This window comes from Bombus flavifrons, chromosome 1 (assembly GCF_040668555.2).
Source record: "Bombus flavifrons isolate JBK064 chromosome 1, iyBomFlav1_principal, whole genome shotgun sequence".
NCBI classification, from domain to species: domain Eukaryota; kingdom Metazoa; phylum Arthropoda; class Insecta; order Hymenoptera; family Apidae; genus Bombus; species Bombus flavifrons.
The window spans coordinates 11,331,661-11,358,119 of record NC_138442.1 but is presented as its reverse complement, the minus strand read 5'-3'; the positions used below and the strand labels follow the sequence as shown (position 1 = coordinate 11,358,119).

Here is a 26,459-nt window from a genome sequence, read left to right as displayed (position 1 = left end):
AACTCGAAGCCGAGCGATGCTGATAATCGATCCGGTTGCCACGGGATTAAGCGATCGAAATCGCGCGCGTAATAAGCAACCCCCCGAAAAATATTTTAATAGTCGCGCCAATTTCGATCGTATCTTCGCTTTATTTTGTGACTTCATTGCGTCGATCGGATGATTCGAGTAAATTTTATCGATTCTCGTCGATATTGGACTTTCTTTTAACAATCGAACAAATTTTCGTAGTACTCGTAACATGCAAATTCTGGCAGAATGTTGCAGCTGTTGGCCGTTTATCGATATACAGATATTCGGGTCAAAGCTTATGGTAAATGTTATGGCGGAAGATGTACCCAGAATCGTGTTTCAGGGTTAAAGAGACGCCTCGCTGTTGCATCTGAGTTTACGACCGACTCGACAATGACAATTTCGACGTAGTTTTTTTTACTGAAACCACCGCTTTTCATTCACATAACCGACGAGGCGTTTCTTTCAAAAATTTCCATTAGGTTTTCATTAATCCAATAAAGTAATAACCGAACGCGCCGATACTCTTTAGTTAGCGGCACATTCGAGCCGCATAAATGACAAAATGTGCATTTACGAGGTGACGTTAATCGATCCGGCTGCGTCGGTGATCGTCAATTAAAGCGAACCAAGGGAGGTGACTCGGTTAAAAAAATTGTTAGCCCGGAACAGCTGCGGCTCTCTTGGTCGCAACGCTACCGACATAACTCGGAGCGATTTTGGCAGGTGACCGGAATATCGGCACCTGCCTCGCCTCGACGAGACCTCTTCAATGCGAAAGTATAATTTATATGTCGCCGAGTACGAACAGCAGCGTACCCCCTTCGGTAAAATTGCTCGAGGATTTATCGAGTCAGTCGATCAGCGAGATTTAAAAACGAACAAAACAAAATACCGTAAGCGTGTAACAAGCTTACAAACAACATCGTTTTATTCGAGAAATTAAGGAACATGGCAACTTAGCAAACAGATTTTCGAATCCAGACCATTCACGTGGGTGTCGAACGAATTTATCTCTTTACATTTAGCTTTCAATTCTTTGGGCCATAGTAGGATAAAAAGTAGCCTATCTTTTTCCAGTACTTATGACGTACATGCACAGTGGGATGTTTTTCATCCCACTTTGAAATATTAAGATAATTCAAAGCACAGCGGTTTACAGCGGTTAACTGATTTCGTTTTGTCACAGATATGAATAACACTCGTTTAATAGGTGCACAGGAAAGAACATGTATTAATTCAGCCGGTACGTGTTCATAACTCATTCAGAGTGGTCGTAATTTTAAATAAAATGTCTGTGCAATTAGAGTCTTTTTTTGTATTAAAATTCTGTACCCCAAAGAGTTAAGTTACAGGATGGAATAAAATATCGAATGTGCAAACTTTTTAATGAAGTATCATTAGATTAATAAATTATGGACGGATACATATAATGGTTAAAGACGTCAATGCATCCCGTGCTCTGTAGAATCCATGAGCTTTTAGAATAATGTCAATTGCGAATTTTCTTCCTTTAAAAAGTTCTTTAGTGAAAAATCTATTGAAGTAAAGGAAAGTGCTATTACTGATGTTCATATTATTAATTCTAGCGTGTGGTTCGGTACGCCTAGATACAGTTGGACAGATATTAATTCTAAATTAACAATACAAATTAGCATGAAATACGATATGTGTCTAGATATATACAATTGGACAAATGACTGTAAATTTTTGATCGGTAATGTATGTATTCGGCAAAATTTCACTGTTATAGACCATTCATATGCTTGAAATAAAAAAGATACATTCCATCTGTTTCATACCTTTTTACATAAATAACAAAGTATTTGTGAAACATTCTTGCAGCAATAGTCATTAGACTAGTTATGACACATAATACATCATATGTCATCTGTAGAAGACATTCATACCCAGAATATTGATCGCTTAAAGAGTTAATATAAGGAAAAGTTATCTTAAGCACCTTAATCGTAGATTATCGAGGAAAAATACTTTAAAAGCAGAATAAATATTCTTCTAACGTGTATCTTTCAGGTATCCCGAGTCAAGACTAGCAAAATTATTCAACGGCAGCATCCCCATCGTACTGGACTCCCTGAAGCAACATTACTTCATCGACAGGGATGGCGGCATGTTCAGACATATCCTAAATTTCATGAGAAACTCCCGTCTACTAATACCAGACAATTTCGCCGATCTGGATCTGCTTTTAGAAGAAGCACGATACTTCGATATTGCGCGTAAGAGAAACTCTCTCGTCTTATCTTTGATCGTCATAGTCCTCTGATACGTAGTCCTTTAATTTCCATGCGATTAATTCTTTTCAAACGGTCCTTTCAACGCTCAATTACTCAACGGAGAGGCGTACCGTTAAATACGAACAAGAAGAAAGTATTCAAATTGGCGAGAGAGCCGGTATTACTTAATCTCGTATAAAAATCTTTGCGGTTTGGACGGACAACTTCCTTTGGCTTCTGTAAGAAGGAGAAAAGGGGAACGAGAGATCATGGTTCACCAACGATAAATCATGCTATCTGCATGGCAGAATCTCTTCTCAGATCATTTTTCCTGCCATTAACCGCTAATACCAGCAGCGTTAAAAGATCGCATTATAATGCATTAAAACGGGTAATATCTTGATGAACGAGAGCCACGGCGAAAGCACACGGGACTCGTGAAATCCCAACGGCTCACGGTATCGTTCGATCACGATCACGTCTCCTTGTCTCCAGTGTGTGCAATCGAAAAAAAGGTAAACAGAAGCGCAGTAATATATTAATCAATATTCGAGAATTCGGTACCGAGGTAAAGAGAAAGGAGACAATATCTTTTCCGAAGATTCTTGCCCAATCCTACCACATTCAACATTGTACTTTAACGTATTATCAAGTAGTTAAATAACGAGCGTGTTTGTTTCTGGTAAAATTGGTCTTGATCTTTATTACATTATTTCTTCTTCGAAAATTAGGTGAAACGTGTTTCTATTATTGATAGACTGGGGATTTTTTATGTATTTATGGGAAATTTGAAAATACAATACGCAAAAATATATAACATATTACCTATTATTACATCTAATAGATGAAAAAGATTCTTTATCTGTATCCCATTTTTCAATTATATTCGTAAAAATCTGAATTCGCATAAATATCTGCAGTCTGACTAGCAGTAATTGATAAAAGAAGAAATTGTCTATAGCCGAAGAAAGGAGTTAAAAGACAATCTGCCAAAATAATAAATCGTATTCACCACACATCACTTTAAATATCTATCCACTTATCTTCCAAATTCCGAATGAACTCATCTCTACATTGTTTTTGCAGCTATGTGCAGGCAGCTGGAGCAAATGAAAAAGGAGCGTATAAAAAACGGTTCCACGACGACCACCACGATGTCTTCTTCGTCCCCGAGTCCACCGCCAACCAATCAACTAGGCAACCGTGGCACAGGATGCACAACGCTACCGTGTAACCGAGACTCTGACAAAATCCGCGCCAACGAAGGGAATTGTAACTTCGAGTGCGTGGCCCTTCACGTCAGCCCAGATCTGGGGGAACGAGTTATGCTGTCTGGCGGTCGCGCGTTACTGGACGAGGTGTTTCCGGAAACGACCCAGGCGGTAATCGACGCTCGATCTGGCGTTGCTTGGCACCAACAGGACGCTCGTCACGTTATCAGGTTCCCATTGAATGGTTACTGCAAACTGAACTCCGTGCAGGCCATCACCAGGCTTTTGAACGCGGGATTCCGCGTGGTAGCCAGCAATGGTGGCGGCGTGGAAGGACAACAATTCTCGGAGTACCTATTCGTTCGACAGGCTATCAACACTTGACGGAACACCGCTCATCAGCGGAAGACTAGCTCGAGGACGGTTCGTTGCCTTCAACGCGACCACGATCCCGAGTGAAACTGTCCAGGAGAACTCTTCAAGACTGCGTCACGAACGATGATGATCCGATTGTTCTGGCGGAAGGAGCACCTTCGTGTCCGAGCTGTTGCGCGAAGATAAGATATCGTAACTGTACGTTGATTCTTCGTTCGAGGGAATACGATGACCATCGGTGATGGAACAGTTTGTACTTTCTTGTAATATAGCGGTTCCCCATGTTCTTTAGATCGACGAATTTTAATTCATTCTTTTATCCTTATTAAGGACCAACGTTGAGTTATCGCAACATTTATCGAATTCGCTTAGTATGTTACTTTTTTCACCACCAGATTTTGCATTTAGATTGTACGATTTTATAAAATTGAAAGAAATGTAAGTATTTGTAATGTTATGATAAACTATTATTACTTAGTTCTTAATGAGTTAAATCGACCGATCTTGACTCTGACAATTGGATAGGCAGCCATGTAATCGTAAATTTCATTTCCTTTTGCGATTCTTGTATTCTGTGATATATATCGAGTTTCGGGGATTCCTTTCGTTGATAGGTGTTTAATTATATGAACCACTGCTGTGGTTCTAATCATAGCGTTGAAAAATCTATTACCTGGGTAGAAAGAGACAATTATATATGTATAATTAGGTTTTGCAGGGTATGTATATTCTTGATAGAAGGTTTCGATTTTTGTCCAGATTTCCAACTACAGTTACGATAATGAATGACAAATGTAACGAGTATTTACACTTTTGTATCGAATTGATGAAATCGATGTTTAAATTTAGTTTAATTACGTGAGGGAAGTCAAACAAGAACAGTCGTTGTATTCTTGGAAATCATTTGGAATAAAATCGAAGTTCATTTACACTGAATTTTATTCGATAATTCCGAACGTTTAATGAATCGAGTGCCTTGAGTTACTACGCGTCTTTACGTTACAGATGTTCGACTCTGCATAACGTTAATGAAATTACGACTGGTGCGGCGTGTAATTTATAATTATAAGAATTACCGTTAAAATCGTTTCAATTCTTTAAGAAAATCGGGCTAAGAAATATAATCTTCGCGGTTATATATCGTCGAACGGTATCATCACGCACGCTCGTGACCCACTTATTCATATAAGTACGTCGGGTGTGCCGCTTCTTACTTTGCTCTTATTTAATAAGGTGTACCTATATGTATTTAAATGCCATATTAATTAATGTAAATACCGCGAATAAACGTGTATCTATATCGATATATAAATATATATATAAAAACTGCCGACATCTAGATGCGGAACATTCGACAACGAAATAATTCGCGTTGATCTCATCGACTCAAGCTGTGTTTCTAATTAAATAAATTAGACAGAAGCGACCTTCTACCACGAGAGAAACGAACGAATAAAATTAACAAAAGGAAAAAAGAAAAGAAAGAAAGTTCTTTGTCTCGTTTCTTTTAATTCGAAACTTCGCTAAAGTCTCACGAGTTCTGATCCGCTTCACCGACTGTCCCGGTTATTAACGCGTTGAAAGAAGGAGAATAGTTTCTAATCTTCGATAAGACACTTGCTACGATAACTATCGTTTCGATTGATTTAATAAAATGTTTATTACTTGAAACCGTGGAAACGATGGTGGTTTATTTCGCGCGGGTCGCGAATAACTCATCACCCGAGTCACCGTTCCTTTCACCAATCGATGCATTAAATTTTAAAATTCACTAACGAAACGATTACGAGCGAAGCTAGATGTTATTTAAATGTCTACTTGTTTGAGAGATATATCGATCTATCCTCGCGATACGAGAGAGAAAAATTGTAACAGCAGCGAGGAGGACCGCTGGGTTCGGTCAGTTCTCGAGAGGAAAAATAAAATCTGACGGAGAAACCAAGCGGAATAAAACCATTAGTCGGACAATTCAGTTTTCGTAACGCTCCGGTATAAAAATTCGATAGGCTCTAAACTGGTTACGCGATATCTGCTTTCGACTTTTCCACCTGATTGTGAGCAACTCGAGCGTCCCACGCGCTGACCTTTCGCTCTGATGACTTTCAATCGATGCGATGATTTTTGAACGCCGCGGACAATAAAAAACAAAAAAAGAAGATAGCAGTAAAAAATTATTGTATCGCCGGTTCGCGTTATTATTCGTTTTAGACACGGCGACTGGCCAGATCATTTTGCGAACCACCCAGCTTCCCAACGATCTAAAAGAAAACCTTCCCTGATAACTAGCGAAGGACAGAGACAATGGTAATAACCAGATTTATAAATCCACCTAACAATAGATCCCTCGTAGCGCTAGACAAAGAGAAAAAGGGGGCAGCGCATGGAGAAAGAACAAGAGGAAGAAGAAACGGAGGTGGAGAAGCAGGAGAGAGCAAAAGAGCTCGGAACAGCGTTGATCACGTAACCGCGGGAATAAGGGATAAAGCGTACAAACGTCATTGCCTCAGGCCCCGTTTCCATGGTTACCGTGAACTCAATATCCGCGATGCCTGGGGGTAGTACAGGCCGCGGGCTGTCATCCCTCGAACCTGCCGAGTGAGAGCCCAACGCTCTGCTTCGACCCTCTCACCCAACTCTCTCTCATCCTATCTCTTTCTGTTCGCAGTTCTGTTTTCCTTCTTCCTTTATCTTTTCATCTATCCTACCTTATTGTTTCCGTCATTTTCTTTACAATCCCCTCTTTTTCCTACAACTCCTCCCCTTTTCTCTGCTCTGTATTTTCCCCTTCATTTTTCTACGTTCCTCTTTTGTCCTTTCTATAATCCTGTTCCCCTTTTTCCCCAAAACTCCACTTTTTTTCGTCCCTTTCCTCAGTTTCTTCTATATCTTTGTAACTACCACTCCTTTTTCTCTGTCCCTCGACTGTCCACCTTTCTTCCGTTCTCCCCCCCCCCCTCTCTCTCTTTCTCTTACCCTCTCTCTCTCTCTCTCTCTCTCACCTCTTCTCTTCATGCTACCTATTGCACATTTTACCACCCACCCCAACGTTCTCCGTCTCTGTCGAGCAACGGCTTGATTATATTCCATTTCTGGATCGCCTCGGGGCCGCCTCAGTCCCAGGTCCTTCAATACACGACACGAGGCGAAGTAGCCTTTGGCGTCAACATGGAAGACGGGCTTGAAATTCGAGAATACGCCGGGACGCAACGCTACCCATTGTCTGCATGAAGGCTGAACGAGCGATATTTTTCACGATATCAATCCTCCGCTAACCACGATAACCGCAATTCCATGAAATCGTGATATGTTTTTAATCTGTCATCCCTGGCTACTTCGGTATATTTCCTTCTGTTTTTTTACATTTTACTCATTTACTTCCTGTAAGGGTATTCTTTCACTTTCTAATATCTTGTTGTATGATTAGCGTAAATTTTATGTACTTAAATAACGACGATAATTAAAGTACATATATATATATATAGTTACGAAGAAGAAATTATGGTCGCGACAACATCAAAGACACGAAGAAAATGTGCAAGTGGTCGACCATTTGGCAGTTTCTTTAAATGGAATCTTGTACCGAATATTGACTGAGATGATAGCCCAGACGATACATAATCACAATCTGATAACTTTTAACACGCTTATATTACATAATTGACTTTCTGTCACATATGTTTTATTTCACGAACAAAAATAAAAATCTTATATAAGTCATTCAATGGTTACTGAAATTTTGCTGATGGAATGTTTAATTGAACTTAAAAAAAACATTATTTACTACATAAATACATCCATCAAAAATATGTATCATAAATACAAATGAATATATTAAGACAAAAATGGTACAATAAAAATGATATTTACTCGATTATACTTCCAGTATCTTAATCGTTTAATGTTTTAAATACATTAACAGCCCGAAATTTTATGAACTTATAATTTCACGGAAGCTATACTTACAAGCCGAACTATAACAAGAAAGAACAGAATTTTATTCCTCTTCGAAGAAACTCAACGTGCCCCGCATAAAGATCATTTTCCTTTTTTACATGACAAAAAAAACAATTAGAAGCCTAAGAATAAAAAATTCGGGCTATTCTTTGGTGAAACTTATTCTTGTGTTTTATTATCTCTCGGTTACGATTTATCCAATTACAATTTGTAAAAATATCATACTGTACCAAAACTGCTATGTACCTTTAGTTTTTTTTTTTTTTTTGTTTCTTTACATTCCTCTATTTATATATTTATATTAATAATTCCACCTAGTGGCAGTTAGGAGAACGTTATAATATAACTAACTTCGGAAATTTGCGTTTTTTTTTCATCGAGCTCGTAAAAAATGATGCAATCATTCTAAAGAGGAACACGCAGCTAAGTAAAAATTTCTTACACTGTGAAGTGCGCGGCAAAAAGTATGGTACAAGTAATTGTATGTGCGCCTTTTCCGATAAAAGTATATAGCTACTAAAAAACGAATTATTTACATGTTATTACTCGAATAATGTTGCTTCAACGATCTGTTTTGTTTTTTTTTCTTTTTTTTAAATTATAAGCTCTCTCTCTCTCGCTCGCTCGCTCGCTCGCTCTCGCAATGAAAAACTTATATCAATTGCTATTATATATATTTATATATAAAAAGGCAATCATTTCTTGGTGCACGCAATAACAAATAGAATTATGTAGCTGAGATCAATATTGCAATCATATATCCTTGCACCTATTACGCTTTAAATAATTTCTTCCTCTTTTCTTTTTCTTTCCTCTTTTGTACTGATCCACCTCATAATTAATCAGCGCTATGGATAGTCAAAGTTAATAGTTCAGTTTAACTTAACATCTTTTACGCAATTCATCAGTCTTGTGCGCGTATTATATTTTAAATCGATATTGAACCGTTGAAGCATAACGTTTCACGTAATTGTAACTGAAATGTTACGTTAGACTCGCTTTTATTCTCCCATTATTTACACTAGAAGACTCACAGGTGTACGTGCCTTTGCAATATATTTTACTTTTCTTTCTTTTCGAATGCCTATCAGGAAGTGTTATCGTGCATTCCAAAAAATGTGGAAGCACGAAAATCATCGAGCAATTACAGTTAATCCAGATTATCAGGATACTTTAGACTTCTTCTTTTTATTATGATTCCTGTTTGTACTCGGATAATCTGAAATAACCATCTCACGCGATTTGCTAAAAAAAATAAATAGTATACCTCGTATTGTATCATTCTGTAACTCCAAACTACAGCAGTACAATAGAAAAACTTCTATTATTGCCTCAACAAACTTATATCAAATTTATATTACAGCTTATAAAAATCGATGATTTCTGGTATCGGCGTCAGTGTATAGTATTTATGTTTATATTTAAGACAAGAATTCAATATCTATGTTCCGTACGTAAATTTGCAAAAATGAACATGAATCATTCAAGATTAAAAACCTTTTTATAACGAAGGTTACCATGGAAAATCTAAACTGATATTATACTAAAAGTCAAATCTGTACGTAATAAATGATACATACGTATATGCATACATGTATGTATCGATGGTTCTGCATATGAGACATATACAATGATTTCCTTTTTTTATCTTTTTTTAATGTTGCACAAGAATCTATTTCGGACACGTGTAGTGTAAGACGCTCATGTGATGAGCAAGTTAGGAAAGATTGATATCTTTCTAAATATTCTGTTCGATAATAGGCACACGTACATCTGCAGCAAATTCTTTTACATTATAAATCAGGTACACGCTTTTTTTTCAATCGATTATATAAAGCATATTTTTCTCTGAAGATTAGCAAAAACTGTACTAATTCCGAAGAGGAAATATAAATGATTAAATTAACATCAATCGAAGAAATATCCGTAATTCTTACTTTTGTAAATATTTCTTTAATAAAAAACGTAACAGCTAATTCTTTTATAAACACTGAAAATGTAGATTACAACATAATATACTGATAACAATTCCATCTTATTGTGGAGAGTAGCTATATTCTGTTGTACCAACATTGAAATTATCACTATTTAGTATTTTATATGTAAGGTATTGTACAAATTATTCCATACTTTTTGGACAGTGTACTCACAGTATATTATTACATTACAGATTGCAAAAATACGATTTATTATGTTAACAAAACACGCACTCTTCATACTGTCGCTACAGTGTCCAAAAGTATAGGTCAAGTGTTACAATATAGTAGGCATATACATAAATGACAATATACACACATTCATTCGGCATACATTCACCATATAACAACACTTATATATGGCCACACAACATCCTTTCCATAAAGAGACTATCCAAGACTGATCATCAAGCATGTGCTCATACACATTGCTCTTTCCAATGATGCAATTTTGTGTTGAAAAATAAAGAACAATCTATTATATTACATTTAAAAAATCTTCAGTCATTTACAAATAGGGAAGCCTATCGACACGGTAGAAATAATCTTATCTTGGATGTATATGGAATCCCGATGTGATTCGTAATGAATTTCATTGTATGTAACTTATGAAACACTGTACAATGCAACGCACACTAACGTCACATGATTCGTCAAGGTCCATTGAGGCCAGCTCACACAAGACCATGTAGATAGAGCGCCAGATATCGGGCGGGTCACTTAAGTTCCTGCCCTTTATAGAACATCACTTCAAGTATGATTTATATAGCATTGTGCTCCTACACGTTTCTTTTTCTTGTTCAAGAAGGAACAATAAGTCTCTGAAATTCACTTTCTTTAAACGTGGTTTCATTGGCATTTGTCTGTTAATCCCAGTCGCTGAAGCGTTCAAACCAGAATTACTGCCAGGACTATTGACAGACACCCCTATGTCAAGTCTAGGCTTTTTACGTGGACCGATTGCTCTCAAAGCTGTCAAGTTTGCTTCCCTTTGCCTTAATTCCTCCATTTCCGCACGTTGCATCTATATGAAATTTCAGATGCTAATTAATTCTTCTTACGCTATATTTTTTTCTAAATTTATATATTTGTGAAAGTACCTCTTTAGCTTTTGCCTTTAACTTGGCTTGTTCTGGATCTTCAGTTTTTGCGCGACTTTTTGCCGCACGTAAAAGTATTTCTCTTTCTTGTTCTTCATGTCTTCTACGTTCCACTTTATCCAAATCTTCTAAAAATTTTAATTGTGCCCTAACATCCTGTGTTACTTCGTAACGTGGGTCCACCTGTAACCATTATACATTATTTATGCTAGAAATACTCGATTTGATTAAATTATGATATAAATTATGATATAAAATTGAGTCCTCATTCAATTTATTATAATTTGTGAACTTTACCTTTATCAAATCGGCTCTATGTTCTGCTATGACTGCTAATTTTTCTACTAAATTTTTTAACCTCTCTTGTGCAGCATGAGATATTAACGCCGCAACTTCTTGATTAGGTTCTTCTAATCCATAATTGGAAACTAAAAAATAAGTTTATATCATATCTATGTCACATATGTTATATATACTATGTCACGTATTCACATTAAACAATTGACAGGGGTAACTACCGATTTGTTTTATTCTTTGCTGTAATGGTGTCATATGTAAGAATACTTCATCTTTACAGGATCTGATTTGTGTTCCAACAAATTCTGTAGAACCAAGAATCCTTTGCGATTCTTCGGCGAGATTAACACCACCCATAGCTGCGACATCATTGATATCGTCATCTCCCCTATTTAACCAAAATAAGCGTACATATATAATCAATAAACATTACGAAACAATATGATAAACAACAAAAAATCGTTGCTTACGTGTATCCTGCAGACGAAAATGTCTTTTTTTCTTTTTCTTTAGTAACTGGCTTTGGAACAAAAGAAGGCACTATGGCTTTATTAACAGTAGTGGCTGTGTTGACTGTTTTGCCTTGCGTTATGGTTGGAACTGTTTTAACAACAGTTGTAATAGGTGGTTTTTGAACTGTAGGCACAGTAGGTCGAATCCCAGTTATCGCCGCCGTTGATTTCACAGTATATGGTGCAGGACTACGAACTGCTGTTGTGACAGGTCGTATCTAAAACAATAAGTACTTTATAATTTACTTCAATCTAATATTGAGGAATCCAATCTAATTTTAACATATAAATGACCAGTTGAATTTTTCGAATCGTACCTACACAGACAGCGGACGACATTTGGATACAAATACATGAAAATATAATTTTTATATATTGCTTGTTTTGAATATATATATATGGTTTATATTTATATAATATAGTTTTAAATATATATTTATTTTAGAATCTATTTTTTCGTCGTCCTCTAAATGTGTAATGATATCCAACTAGTCATTTACATAAGTCTAAAAAAAGACAACAAATAAAAAGATATTTTATAAAAATGGATAATCGTAAGCAAGTAGTACACCAATCATTAACAACCAAGAATCAGAGCATTAATTTGTTTCTATTATGGAAATTAAATTACATAGCTTATATATACAGCAATATATTTACAATTCAAATAATATATTCTAGTGTAACAAAATTAAACCTCTTCTTATATCTTACCAGCCTTTGTTGAACTGGCTGAGCAGGTCGTGGGACTGTAGTTGTTGCTGCAGGTAGTGGAGCCATTACTCTTACTTGTGTAGTTGGAGTAACTGCAGTTACAGGAATTGTTGCAGCTGTCACAGCAACAGTTGGTCTAAGCTGATTCTGCTACATTATATTATAAAATACATTAATATTAAGCAAATAGTATAACCAAATTGAGAATTACTATCAATTACTTTCAATAACAAATTCATCAATATACTGTACATAATAATACACTAATCTATTGATAGATACATCAGAAAATTATTTTTGAGATTATACTAATTATATACTCTTTGGTTTCTTCTACTTTTCAATTCAACTTTGTCTGATAAAATTTTAATATCTCTTTTTTACATTTGAACAAAATTTTTAAACATAAAACTACTTTCCAAGTTTAATTTATAAATAACCTGCCATAAAAAGACTTTAGATGTTAAAGATCATCTTTTATCGCCTTTTTTTTCAGAAACTGCAAAATACATGTCTTGTACAAATCTCAACAACAATCTCTCTCAGTGATACGACTTGAAACTTTGAAATATCAGTGCTGTCCATGAAGGAATCTTACGCGATTTTATTCGTCTTCACGCGTTATCGCTATAAAAGGAAGAAAGTTTAGAAAGATATCAACAAGTCTGACATATGATTTTCTTCTTTTGTTATTTGAGTCTAAAAGCAGAAGGCAATATACGAGAATGGCAAGAATCCACTTTATTCGCAAGTAGAACTTATACAGCACTGATATACATATATAAATGTAGACACAAGATAACATTATATGTAGACTATGTGTTTATAATCTGTACGCACTATTCATGAACAATTTCTACGAACTGTTTGTAAATTTATAAAAACCTTACCTGTGTTACTACAGGAGTGGTAGATGTTACGGGAAAAACAACATTGGCTGGAGGGGGTTTTATTCCCTCTATGACCAATTCTTTTGTAACGAGAGATTGACGTAAAAGTGGCAAACTTTTCTTGAGAAATCCAATCAGACATGGTTGTGGTGATGCATTTAATAATCGTTCAAGCCTATCACAGAACTCTTCAGGTTCAACTTTAGTATCAATTAACTCTTGTATTAAAGTCCGAACATTTCGCTCCACCGCTTTAGGTTCTCGACTAGACAACTCTAACAAGTTTGCTAAAAATTTACGGCACTTTTCTTTGGTATTATCTGTAGTTGGACGCTATAATTAAAAAAAAAAAAACACCATAACCAACTTAATACACTATAAGCAAAATTATTGGTTACATTTAACAACTAATATACACATTTCTTTTTAGTAATTGCATGTAATACATACTGGTGTAGATGTCTGAACTGTTTGAACAGTAGTAACAGGTGGAGTAGGAGTACTTGAAGCAGCAACAGTTACTGTTGATGGAGTTGTAGTTGCTGTTGTAATAGTTGCAGCCACAGTCTGTACAAATAAACAGATACTATAAGATTTTCTATATTTAAAATTAAACAAAGAAAATAAACTTTTATTTGATAATTCTACGTTTAAAAAATTAATAAATATGTACATTTTTCTTTAAATGATATTTATGAATTTGTAACTTCTGTAAAATTCTATATGAATTACAAAACTGCAATGTCATTCAAAAGTATTTAGAAGCATTTTGCAGCATTGCTAAAAATAAAATATAAACAGCAAATTTATGATATGAATAATAATTTTATATATAGAACATGCTTTTATATTTAAGTTTATAAAAATGTTCGTAGCATCACATTTTCCTTTTTCTATTTCTACAATTATAATCTACATATGTCCTCTATATGCATGCTGAACTTCTGATTCTTCAAACACAAAATCTACAGTTTTATGATTTTCTCCATTATTTTTATCATTTCAAGAAATCAGATGTCAATAGATACATATATTGTGATTTGATACAATAAGTTTAATGGTATTATGTATTAAAGACGCACTTGTACCTTGTACAGACTCGTAATTTCTTTTACTATATTATTCTTTAATTGCTTTTTATTAAGCTGTACATAATATACTTGATTTTATTTTACATACATAAGTACTGTACATGTTTGTAGAAGAAATATTTTATAAGGAACTAATACTTTATGCATTAACTTAATAAAATATAATTTTTTATATATGAAATTCTAGCAGAAAATTAATACATGAAGAATCAAGAATGTTAACTTCATATTTATCTTTTTCAGCTAATAATTTTTAAATTACCTTGAATATAAATTACTATGATTTGGAAATAATTTCTAAAGTTGTGTAAATATGAATTCCATTTCAATGAAAATAAAAACTTTATATAAATATGAAGAAAGTGTTATTGTTCTATTCTAAATAATTGCAATAAATATATAAATGTCTTTACTTTCCAAAATTTCAAAAATGAATTACTCTATGATACCCTTAACCAATATAACATGCAATATCTATACGTATGATAACAGCATTGAATTTAATAAAATAATTGCATATTTAAAAAATGTAAAAAGTCTGTCTACAATAAAGAGGCATCCCAGCAAATAAGCCAATACAAAAATAAAACTTTCTGTATACTACATAAAACTTGTTTTATGACAACTGGATATTTTTATAAATCCTTAAATCAATAATATAATATGTAGATATAAATTCTTTCTTTGCATATATCAAAGTGATTTTTGTATACCTAATTAATTTTTAAAGAAAATTTCATATGATCGAAATAACACAAAGATAGAATGAAAGAATATAAACATAATACATAGCCTTACCAATAACACCATTCCAACTAATGGCACAAACTAAAAATCTACTATTGCACTACATCGAGTCTTGTAAGAGGTATAAGAATGCGTCACCTGAATAGATTTTCTTAACGTGGCGAGTGGTGGGCCAGTGAACTGTGTGTTCAGCCTACTTACAGCCGGCACTGAGGCTAGGCGATAGGTAGTGCCCGGAGATGGTGCAGCAACCACTGCATTTCCTGCTATACTATTTGGTGTAACTGTAGTACCACCAGGTGTACCTGCTGTTGGAGCTGGCCCTACCCTTAGTAATTGAAACTGTCCAGTTTCTGTTTTTAATAGTATATGACCCTGAGTTCCAGGTTGAAGACCATGTAATGTTTGCAATGTTATCTAAAAAAAAATTTTTTTTAATTTTAAAACAATTAAAACAGTAAGGACACTAACGCATACATAATAGAAGCCAAAATTTATAAAAAAATATCTTACCCCTGGACCTCCAGGTCTTGTCCCAAGCATGTGTTGACCAATCACAACTCTAGGTGCAACTTGCTTGCCTGCTTGTTGTCCTGTCACCGGTGTACCAGGACGCATTGCATTAACATTAAGAATTTGCACATTGCTGGGTACTATCGTAGATGTAACTCCAGCTTTACCCTGTAGCGCTGTGCTGACTGCATTGCCAGCCACAGAAACAGGAACAGACATTGGAACAGAAACCATGCCACTTGGTGCTACACTAGTCTTTATCACCAAAGCTGTACCTGTCGGCTTATTTACACTAGCAACTGTTTGACTGCCTGTTTCACTGACAGAACCAACATTAGAAACATTCGATGCTGTCTGTAGCACTGCCGGTGAAGTTATTCCCAAAGTACCATTGGCCAATTGTCCAACAGTTTGTGCAGGAAAAGAAAGTTTATTATTTGCATTAGCCACCCCTGTGGTTGCTATTACTTGACCAACAGTCGGATAAATTATTTTGACAGGTTCGTGTGTTTTGGTAAGGCTTGGTATATTTGTCGTTTGATTGCTGGTCACCTGGTTTGTAGTAGCTTGATTAATATAAGCAGCAGGGGGGACTGCTGACTGTGTATGCTGTTGCTGCTGTTGCTGCTGTTGTGTGGTAACCTGTGGCGCCACTGTGTTTGAGGTAACCACGTTTACAGGGAGAAGAGTACTCGTGGTAATAGACTTCGTAACTTCTTGATTCATCAGACTATTTACTGTAGTAGCACCGCCGCCGTTTGAAACCCCATGTTTCTGTGGTTGTACCGCGGTGATGGTGCCCCCGTTGGAAATACCACTGTTCACCTGATGATTCAGCTGGCTGACTGATGCAGAACTTACTTGATGACCAGATACAGCTGGCGTAGATGTTACCAGTTGTGTTTCAAGGGAGCCCACTATCGCGTTCACTGCAGATTCATCGACGTCCGTGCTCAGAGCTTCCTCCAGAAACTTAGCTGACGCCATTTTCTTCCAAGCTCCAACTGTAAACTGATCTACGCATGCGCCTGTCGCAAATTGTTCCCATGGTGCATTGCCCCCCCCACCATGGCTGAAAATTATACGCGGCCTTTCTTCTGTTTACTTTCCACCAATCTCAAATTCATCGTCGTTTCTCACCATTGTGAAAAATTCTATCAATCTTTTCTTAACTCAGCCACGAATTACCATGCTCTTTGCTTCTTCTACATCGAAAAAGCAATTATCACCATATTACATGCAACGTCGATCATTTATGTTATGGCTGTCAATACACGGCATGCAAACACGTCACCCGCCAAAATGGCTATCTTCGAAACTATAAAATAGTACACGGTTCGCATTTTTAACAACATTATATTGATATATAAATCGAAAAATTATAAACATGTATAAAAATGTTCAATCCCTGAGAGCTCTGTACATTTACTTCCTTTAAGGATGCTGTTACTGTTAGTAACAGTTGCCTTAAACAATATGCGTTCCATAATCAATCATTTCATAAGCATCTGTATCCTTTTCGCGTTCCGCAAACTTTCTCAATTAAAACATATCAAAATTGTAAATAAGACTTAACGATTTACGCTGAAGACGATTCTAACGCCCTCTGACAATGAAGAATTAAAATTTAATTGCTGCGCCAATTTTTGGCGGTACAATGTATCTTGTATTATTTAATGTAGCAATGAATTGCAGAATAAATCCCTCCAAAAAGTTAGTATTTGGAACAGGGAACTTGATACGATTATTTCTTTTATATCTTTTTACGCAATTCCCTGTTCTCACAGTATGTATTATAATTTATTTATAATTTTCTGTAATACACCTGCAATAATCTGCATAAAAGATTATGCGGATATCATCATTAACAGTGAAAAATATGATATTTCTTAAATATCTTATCCTAATCGAAAAAAATCCTTATATCACCTTTATAGTTTCATACTTTATTTAACATTTTATCAGATATATTTAAATATCTGCAGATTAATTTACAATAAATTTATATAAAATGTCATAGTTCAAATTTTATCAATAAGGTAATGTACGTACTAAATTGCTACACGAAGACATAAATACAAACAGAATTTAATTGTTCGAAATTTGTACAAATGTACATCTGTATTTCGGACGATAAGAATATATAATTGAATACATTTGAAATATCACTGATACATCGTATTGTACAAAAAGAAAGATTTTTTATGGCGATGGTGACCAATGGGGCCAAGTTTGGATGACACTGTATAATGCATCTCCCGGACTTAAAGTCCGAGAGACTTGTCGGTGTCCTAATAATTTATAATCCGGCGCAATTTTACCATTTTCAACGCCCAGTTCGATAAGTCGTTGCGCAGCATACAGTTGACTTTTAGGTGGTATTACGGTGTTGAATGTTCCGATAAAAGAAATACCTATGCTAATATTATTGAATCCAAAGGAATGAGCGCCCATAAAATCCCAACTGCGACCAACGTATACGTATCCATCGCCACCAACAAGAAAGTTATAACCGATATCCGACCATTGTCTAGATTCTATGTGAAATGTTTGTATATATCGAACGTGAAATGTACATCCCGCTTGTGTTCTACAAAATTCAGTTACCGTATGACTAATAATCACGTACGGTACCGGAAGTTTCATCTTTGTTAAATCTGTCGTAGGTGGTTGAGCACCCCATTCATTTCGTTCAATGAAACGAACATTTTTTACTTTATCTGTAATGTAATCAATATAATTTAGTTACAAACAACTCTTTGACAAGCAACAGGTATATTAATTCTTCAGACATTTTCAATTATCGTTAAACTACAAATTGATCGACAAATATAACAAAAATTAACGAAATATAATAATTAAGAAAATTATGAATATTACCTTCGAGCCCAGAATCTGGAATTTGCAGAAAACCTACAGCTGTTGTGGTAGTAGAATTGCACATGAGATGTGCGTTCCCAATGACAAAGGCAATTACATATAGCGAAACTAGTTCAAACAAACACACTGCCCATCCCCAGTTCAACCACCATTTTGTTACTAAAATAACATAAAAGTATTATTAGACTAAATTAAACTAAAACTATTATTAGACGAAAAAAATCATTACATTACTAATATTATTACCAATATATTTATACAGATAATTTTGATAATATTTATTTTATATGTTTTAATACTTTCTTAAAAATTTCTTACATCTGTTTTTTGTTCTAATTTCATAGCACTCACTGTTCTCGGTCAATCTATGTCAGAATAAACATATTTTTAAATAAAATTAAAATATAAAAATGCAAATAGCGTGCGAATTAAAAATTGCATATTATATATATTAACATCAATTAAGATTGTATCTATTATAAGCTGCACATACCTTTTTATTCTGACATAAAACAAATACACGACTTTGGTTTATTCATTATTTTATTAGCGTAATGACAGGAACGATAGGATTTTAAACCCAAAGTACAGGGATGGAACTAGATCGAAGTACCTACATACTGTGTAGAAAAAAATATGGCCTGCGAAATCGTTCGTAGCTGTCTCTGCTAATTCTTGGAATTCCCCCGTATTTTATCAATTTCCTAACGCAGATTTTAAAATATCATTATTTCCTGTCGTTTGTATCATTCCCATTTAATAACTGTGCAATGATAAAATTAACAAGAGGTCTATGCATTTACTTACTGTTTACTTTCCACCAATCTCAAATTCATCGTTATTTCTTACCATTGTGGAAAATTCTATCAATCTTTTCTTAACTCAGCCACGAATTACCATGTTCTTTGCTTTTTCTACATCGAAAAAGCAATTATCACCATATTACATGCAACGTCGATCATTTATGTTATGGCTGTCAATACTCGGCATGCAAATACGTCACCCGCCAAAATGATTATCTTCCAAACTATAAGATCGTACACGGTTCGCATTTTTAACAACATTATATTGATATATAAATCGAAAAATTATAGACATGTATAAAAATGTTCAATCCCAGAGAGCTTTGTATATTTACTTCCTTTAAGGATGCTGTTACTGTTAGTAACAGTTGCCTTAAACAATATGAGTTCCATAATCAATCATTTCATAAGCATCTGTATCATTTTCGCGTCCACAAACTTTCTCAATTAAAAATCATCAAAATTGTAAATAAGACTTAACGATTTACGCTGAAGACGATTCTAATGCCCTCTGACAATGAAGAATTAAAATTTAATTGCTGCGCCAATTTTTGGCGGTACAATGTATCTTGTATTATTTAATGTAGCAATGAATTGCAGAATAAATCCCTCCAAAAAGTTAGTATTTGGAACAGGGAACTTGATACGATTATTTCTTTTATATCTTTTTACGCAATTCCCTGTTCTCACAGTATGTATTATAATTTATTTATAATTTTCTGTAATACACCTGCAATAATCTGCATAAAAGATTATGCGGATATCATCATTAACAGTGAAAAATATGACATTTCTTAAATATCTTATCCTAATCGAAAAAAATCCTTATATCACCTTTATAGTTTCATACTTTATTTAACATTTTATCAGATATATTTAAATATCTGCAGATTAATTTACAATAAATTTATATAAAATGTCATAGTTCAAATTTTATCAATAAGGTAATGTACGTACTAAATTGCTACACGAAGACATAAATACAAACAGAATTTAATTGTTCGAAATTTGTACAAATGTACATCTGTATTTCGGACGATAAGAATATATAATTGAATACATTTGAAATATCACTGATACATCGTATTGTACAAAAAGAAAGATTTTTTATGGCGATGGTGACCAATGGGGCCAAGTTTGGATGACACTGTATAATGCATCTCCCGGACTTAAAGTCCGAGAGACTTGTCGGTGTCCTAATAATTTATAATCCGGCGCAATTTTACCATTTTCAACGCCCAGTTCGATAAGTCGTTGCGCAGCATACAGTTGACTTTTAGGTGGTATTACGGTGTTGAATGTTCCGATAAAAGAAATACCTATGCTAATATTATTGAATCCAAAGGAATGAGCGCCCATAAAATCCCAACTGCGACCAACGTATACGTATCCATCGCCACCAACAAGAAAGTTATAACCGATATCCGACCATTGTCTAGATTCTATGTGAAATGTTTGTATATATCGAACGTGAAATGTACATCCCGCTTGTGTTCTACAAAATTCAGTTACCGTATGACTAATAATCACGTACGGTACCGGAAGTTTCATCTTTGTTAAATCTGTCGTAGGTGGTTGAGCACCCCATTCATTTCGTTCAATGAAACGAACATTTTTTACTTTATCTGTAATGTAATCAATATAATTTAGTTACAAACAACTCTTTGACAAGCAACAGGTATATTAATTCTTCAGACATTTTCAATTATCGTTAAACTACAAATTGATCGACAAATATAACAAAAATTAACGAAATATAATAATTAAGAAAATTATGAATATTACCTCCGAGTCCAGAATCTGGAATTTGCGGAAAACCTACAGATGTTGTAGTAGTAGAATTGCGCGTGAGGTATACATTCGCAATGACAACGACAATTATAAGAAGCAAAGCTAGTAAACACAAAAATGCTGCGCATCGCCAGGTCCACAACCATTTTGTTACTAAAATAACATAAAAGTATTATTAGACGAAAAAAATCATTACATTACTAATATTATTACTAATATATTTATACAGATAATTTTGATAATATTTATTTTATACGTTTTAATCCTTTCTTAAAAATTTCTTACATCTGTCACCAGCGTTTTTTGTTCTAATTTCATAGCACTCACTGTTCTCGGTCAATCTATGTCAGAATAAACATATTTTTAAATAAAATTAAAATATAAAAATGCAAATAGCGTGCGAATTAAAAATTGCATATTATATATATTGACATTAATTAAGATTGTTATTATATGCTATCTATTATAAGCTGCACATACCTTTTTATTCTGACATAAAAACAAATACATGACTTTGGTTTATTCATTATTTTGTTAGCGTAATGACAAGAACGATAGGATTTTAAACCCAAAGTACAGGGATGGAACTAGATCAAAGTACCTATATACTGTGTAGAAAAAAATATGGTCTGCGAAATCGTTCGTAGCTGTCTCTGCTAATTCTTGGAATTCCCCCGTATTTTATCAATTTCCTAACGCAGATTTTAAAATATCATTATTTCCTGTCGTTTGTATCATTCCCATTTAATAACTGTGCAATGATAAAATTGCGTCATTAACGACAAGAGGTCTACGCATTTACGATAAAAGATATTTTATTTACGCATAAAAAGTTAATCAATCCAACATTTGTAGAGAAAATATTAAAAAAGTGTTTAGTATAAGATAAAATACAATAGACAACACCTTTTATTTTGGTATCATTCAGTTATATTTAAAATAAGACTATTTCAAATAGTCAACTATCTATAAATTGTTTGCAGAAAATGAAGACAATCACGGTATTAGGTACGATGCAAACGAGCGACTCTCACATGCGCAATATTGCTGCGATCATATGTCTGTCTCCGTTGTTCTTAGTTAAGGAAACAAAGAAAGAAATATGATTGCAACAATATCGCACAGACAAAAGTGGCTCGTCTGCATTTAGACTCAGTGCATTCAAAATTAATCCATCGAAAAAAATGGAGAAGATTTAGATTCCATAGCTAGAAAATGAAACTTATATGTAGCTAAACCTAATGGATTCTATGTCTGTTACGATCATTTTTACAGATTCCCATTAAAACATCCACAGAAACCTAAACACGCACAGTACCTATCAAGGGCAGACTACTAAAAAAAATTACCGTTACGGAGATCAGGATTTTGTGATAAGATCGCAGTCGAAGCTCCTTTGGTAGTCGACAAATCGGAGGTATTTGCATTCGATGCTTGAACATTATCGCTCTTCGCCGTATTGGATTCCTGTATCGAAGTCGGGTTCGTGTAAACGAACTGCTTTATTGTTACTGGACCTTTATAGAAGGTTTTGTTACCAAGATGCACGTTACTCGAATTCTTCACGCGTACATCACCAAAATTCGAGACATCCGCATTTGGAAGCACCACATTGCCATCGACTGTGGTCACTTCTTGATGTTGCTTAAACACCGCCGGCACGGGTAAGTCTGGTACCCAATCTCCTTCATCGATATCCGTTTCATCATCCTCACTGTCATCTTCTATGTTACTGCACTGCGTAGAGGAACCGGCAAGGCTGCCATTTCCGGTGACGCTAACCACAGTATCAACAGAAGAATGCACTATCTCACCTCCACAGTTTTCGTTATCGCGATTTTCAATGGAGGCGTTGCTTATTTGATTTGAATCTTTTAGATATTGGTTTTCGTCCGTTTGTCGATGCTGTTGCACCAATGTCACCATACCAACACACTGCAGAAAGAAAGAGTCCGTTTAACATGTTACAAAATTTGTATGCTCACGAAAAAATGTAATTACTTATCGTACATTTTAATTATGTTATTGTACACTATGAATGTAAGTAGTTTAAATATGCAAATGAAACTATTTTCTTAATGAGGAATCTTCAATCAAGTAGTATAGCATGAATGGAGAACACGTACGATAGATGATAAGTTCATACAATGTAATTAATGAAGAATTTGAGTTTGAAAATGAAATAAGAATAATAAAAGAGATTAGCGATAAAGATATGTAGGTAATAGAATTTAATAATTCACGTTTACGCTGAGATTTGATTCAGTCTTATATTTCGACCAATATATCTCAGTAACAATAAATACGCTAAGTTGCATATAATCATATACATACATTCTGACCGATCTATACTTGTGAATTCCAGAACATTAGACATATCATTTGACAAACAATACGTATATGCTGTAAATGACTGGATATTCTTTCATAAAATCTTTTGTAGGATATTATATCCTTTGTTTTCCTAACACATTTCTATTCCTAAGACATTCCGAGCAAACATTATCGCTAATCACTTGTAGAATGGATACATATTTAGAAAGTTACTAATCTATGATCAATTCACATAATGGCCTACAATTTAGATCATCAAAGTCATTTTTGAGGTACCGAATAGCTTGAAATATTTATATTTACATTTGCTCCATTCTTTTCCATTTATTGAACAAATTTAATAACAAAACGAACAAATTATGTTATTATTCTAATTTTTCAATTTTTCAGTTAGTTATGACTAGCTAGTAATGGCTTATCGTAATATGTATTTGGAGTGGCGTTAATCGCACTAATAGGGCGAAGATCAATGTATACTATAAAATTTACGCAATCATAAAATACTAAACATGACAAAGCTAAAGAATCGGAAGATGTCAAAGGGAAAACACTTACAAGGAAAATTGTAATAAGGAAGATACAGAAGATGACAAGAAGTTTGATAATAACAATAATAATTATGCAGAAAGTTAGCAATGACGAAGAATGATTAAAGTAATTTTAGTTTCAAGTGTGCATCAAGTGAATCATAATGGAATTACCTCGCACAGATCATCGTTTCCATCGACCACAGTCACTTTGTCCGCGCCTCTAATTATTATTATCAGCTTCTAACATGGCGTCTTTACAGTTGAATTTTCATCGACGCTGCTCGAGAGGAAGATATCGATGAACGGAGCTCTCAAAAATTGTACGGTTTCCAAATACTTTGTGCAAGCCACTCACTGTACATTTACACACGCGATACATATATTTTTATTTTATAATTTTATATATATATATTTATATATATATATATATATATATATATAATTGATATAATTATGAAAACACGTTCATAAAGTAAATGTTAATCTTATAATGATTCTGTACTGTCGGACACTATTGCCGGTGATACCACGCGCCTCCGAAGGTCGCAGCTGGAACTTCGACACAGATAAACTCGTGTTTTCACACCCCGTAAAAATGTATGTCACATGAAAAAAATTAGACGTAATCCGACGCGTCGCGGATATCCGTAAACGATTCGACTAATATTAACATCCTATCGCTTCGTTCACTGTCTTCGCTTCGTCTCACGTCGTTTCACAACTCTACGTCACTGCTTTGTGACGTTCAACGAGTTTCACGAAGGACGTGACAGTCGTTAGCACACACGGTTGGAGAAGGAAGTATTCGATACGTCACTGGCGTACATTAAAATGAAGCTAAAGGAAGATTTAAAAAGAAGCTGGTGAAATGTTCACGCCCAATTCATCATTATCAGTTAAGCAGCACTTTTACCATTTCACGAATCTCTTTACGATAAGACACGAGGTCTCAATCAATGAAAACTAAAGCGAGCTGATTAAATAGGATTGTCCAGCGTCGGTATTATCTATCCGTGATTTGTCGTCATGACGAACTGTCGATGATTTGTCGACCAAACCGCAAAATTGTTTGCAATCTCTCTCTCCGTCTTTTTTTTTTTTCGTCGTGTACAACTGGAAATTCTAGTCTTACATCTCGTCGAATTGTAAGTTACTGAAATCCAAAGTTCGACCATGCAACTTGCTGCTAGCAATATTTATTTTTGTAAAGTTATATACGATATGATAATAGCAATGAACTTATCCCACTGTGTTTTCCCATCTCACATTTTGTTTGCATGATAATGATGCTTGAAATCAGAGTAGTATAGATTATTACATATCTACTTTTAGATTGTACTTGTTTATTTTTTTATGAATTAACACACGAGTTTATTTTATAATATTACACGCAATCTATTATAATAATTTCCTACTTAACATTTATGTTTCTTCTTATTTGACACTTAAGTCTCGTGTTATCTAAGTAGTTAACGCTCCGATTATACATGTATACATATGTAGCATAGCAGTTGATAAAAAACACTCATGTTTTGAAGATTATCTGCCGAAATATGCAATATGTTTGCATGTTTCAAAGAATCTTTCATTATACATAAAATTTAAATATATATATGTATAATCTTGTTATTAGTTCAAGGTTTAAGTAACTAAAAAAAATGTTTGAGACAGGTGAGACAAAATAAATTTAGTTACATAACGTTTTACTGTAAATCTTTCTTCCGTTAAAGACATCTACATTACTGGTTTTCGTTAATGTTAAACTTTACCTTACGTTGATATCAAAACATTAATCACGTTAAATACATTAAAAACATCTTCTATAATTTTGTTAAAAAGATTTAATTATTTTATATAAGCAGAGTAATCATTATTGATTTCTTTGTGAAGTTGATTTGAATAGCATATTCTTGGAGCATTTGTGATAACCGTATGTTATAACAAAAAATTTTTTATTTTTAATAAAAATAACTATATTTAAGAGAATCACTAATGACACATGCCCGTCTTTAGAAATAATATATTATACCTAGTAATTATAATATTGGTCGTAAACTTTTCAACAGCGTCTTTATATAAAATAAGGCTTAAATAATATTTAATGACATTTACTGTATGCTTATTTATTCTCATATACACGTAGTATATTTTGAACTACGAAGATATTAATTTATTTACATACAATGAAAATTTTCTGTAATTTATTTTTATATCGTATACAGATATTTTCGAATATATCTTGTACTAATGTATAAAAATGTTCTATATAATATAATTATATATATACCCTTAAATATATAGTACGATATTTATAGTCCGTAAACAGAATGCATATGATATAAATGAAAAAGATGAATGAAGATGGCGAAAGTGCGAGAGGTAAATTTGCAAATAAGAGAAAAAATATAAAGCTGGAAGTTCGATCTAAGCCAATAGATAAATAATAAATAAAATAAAATATAATATTTTTGAAGACATTACAACCAATAATT

General features: G+C 34.1%; 3 protein-coding genes across 6 annotated transcripts in view; 1 reads left to right on the top strand and 2 right to left on the bottom strand.

The window, feature by feature from the left end:
- The window catches only part of twz (BTB/POZ domain-containing protein twz), a 39,228-nt gene extending 34,464 nt beyond the window's left edge, over window positions 1–4,764 (top strand). For both annotated transcript variants that reach the window (XM_069127424.1, XM_069127336.1), the window contains exons 4-5: window positions 2,047–2,252; window positions 3,336–4,764. In XM_069127424.1, coding sequence (XP_068983525.1) covers window positions 2,047–2,252; window positions 3,336–3,844 — 715 coding nt within the window. In that variant the 3' untranslated portion in view covers window positions 3,845–4,764. The remainder of the gene's footprint in view (window positions 1–2,046; window positions 2,253–3,335) is intronic.
- Window positions 4,765–7,934: 3,170 nt separating this feature from the next.
- Window positions 7,935–17,197, bottom strand: LOC138186798 (transcription initiation factor TFIID subunit 4). Of its 3 annotated transcripts, none has more exons than XM_069127122.1 (10): window positions 15,630–17,197; window positions 15,255–15,533; window positions 13,729–13,845; window positions 13,279–13,611; window positions 12,389–12,535; window positions 11,633–11,892; window positions 11,384–11,550; window positions 11,163–11,293; window positions 10,866–11,048; window positions 7,935–10,789 (listed from the first exon to the last, which is right to left on the bottom strand). In XM_069127122.1, the coding sequence occupies exons 1-10, from the start codon at window positions 16,614–16,616 to the stop codon at window positions 10,511–10,513; spliced, it is 2,883 nt and encodes a 960-aa protein (XP_068983223.1). In that variant the 5' UTR covers window positions 16,617–17,197; the 3' UTR covers window positions 7,935–10,510. The 3 variants fall into 3 exon arrangements, with proteins under 3 accessions (XP_068983223.1, XP_068983146.1, XP_068983309.1); XM_069127045.1 differs by having other exon boundaries at window positions 12,389–12,538; window positions 15,630–17,195; XM_069127208.1 differs by having other exon boundaries at window positions 12,389–12,538; window positions 15,318–15,533; window positions 15,630–17,192.
- A 504-nt stretch (window positions 17,198–17,701) lies between these two features.
- Window positions 17,702–23,776, bottom strand: LOC138181952 (uncharacterized). Its single transcript, XM_069117367.1, has 9 exons — window positions 23,741–23,776; window positions 22,453–23,038; window positions 22,138–22,178; window positions 21,584–21,690; window positions 21,389–21,444; window positions 21,098–21,256; window positions 20,422–20,937; window positions 18,510–18,668; window positions 17,702–18,349 (listed from the first exon to the last, which is right to left on the bottom strand). Exons 1-9 carry the CDS (start codon window positions 23,759–23,761, stop codon window positions 17,832–17,834), a joined length of 2,163 nt encoding a protein of 720 aa, XP_068973468.1. The 5' UTR covers window positions 23,762–23,776; the 3' UTR covers window positions 17,702–17,831.
- Window positions 23,777–26,459: the final 2,683 nt, after the last annotated feature.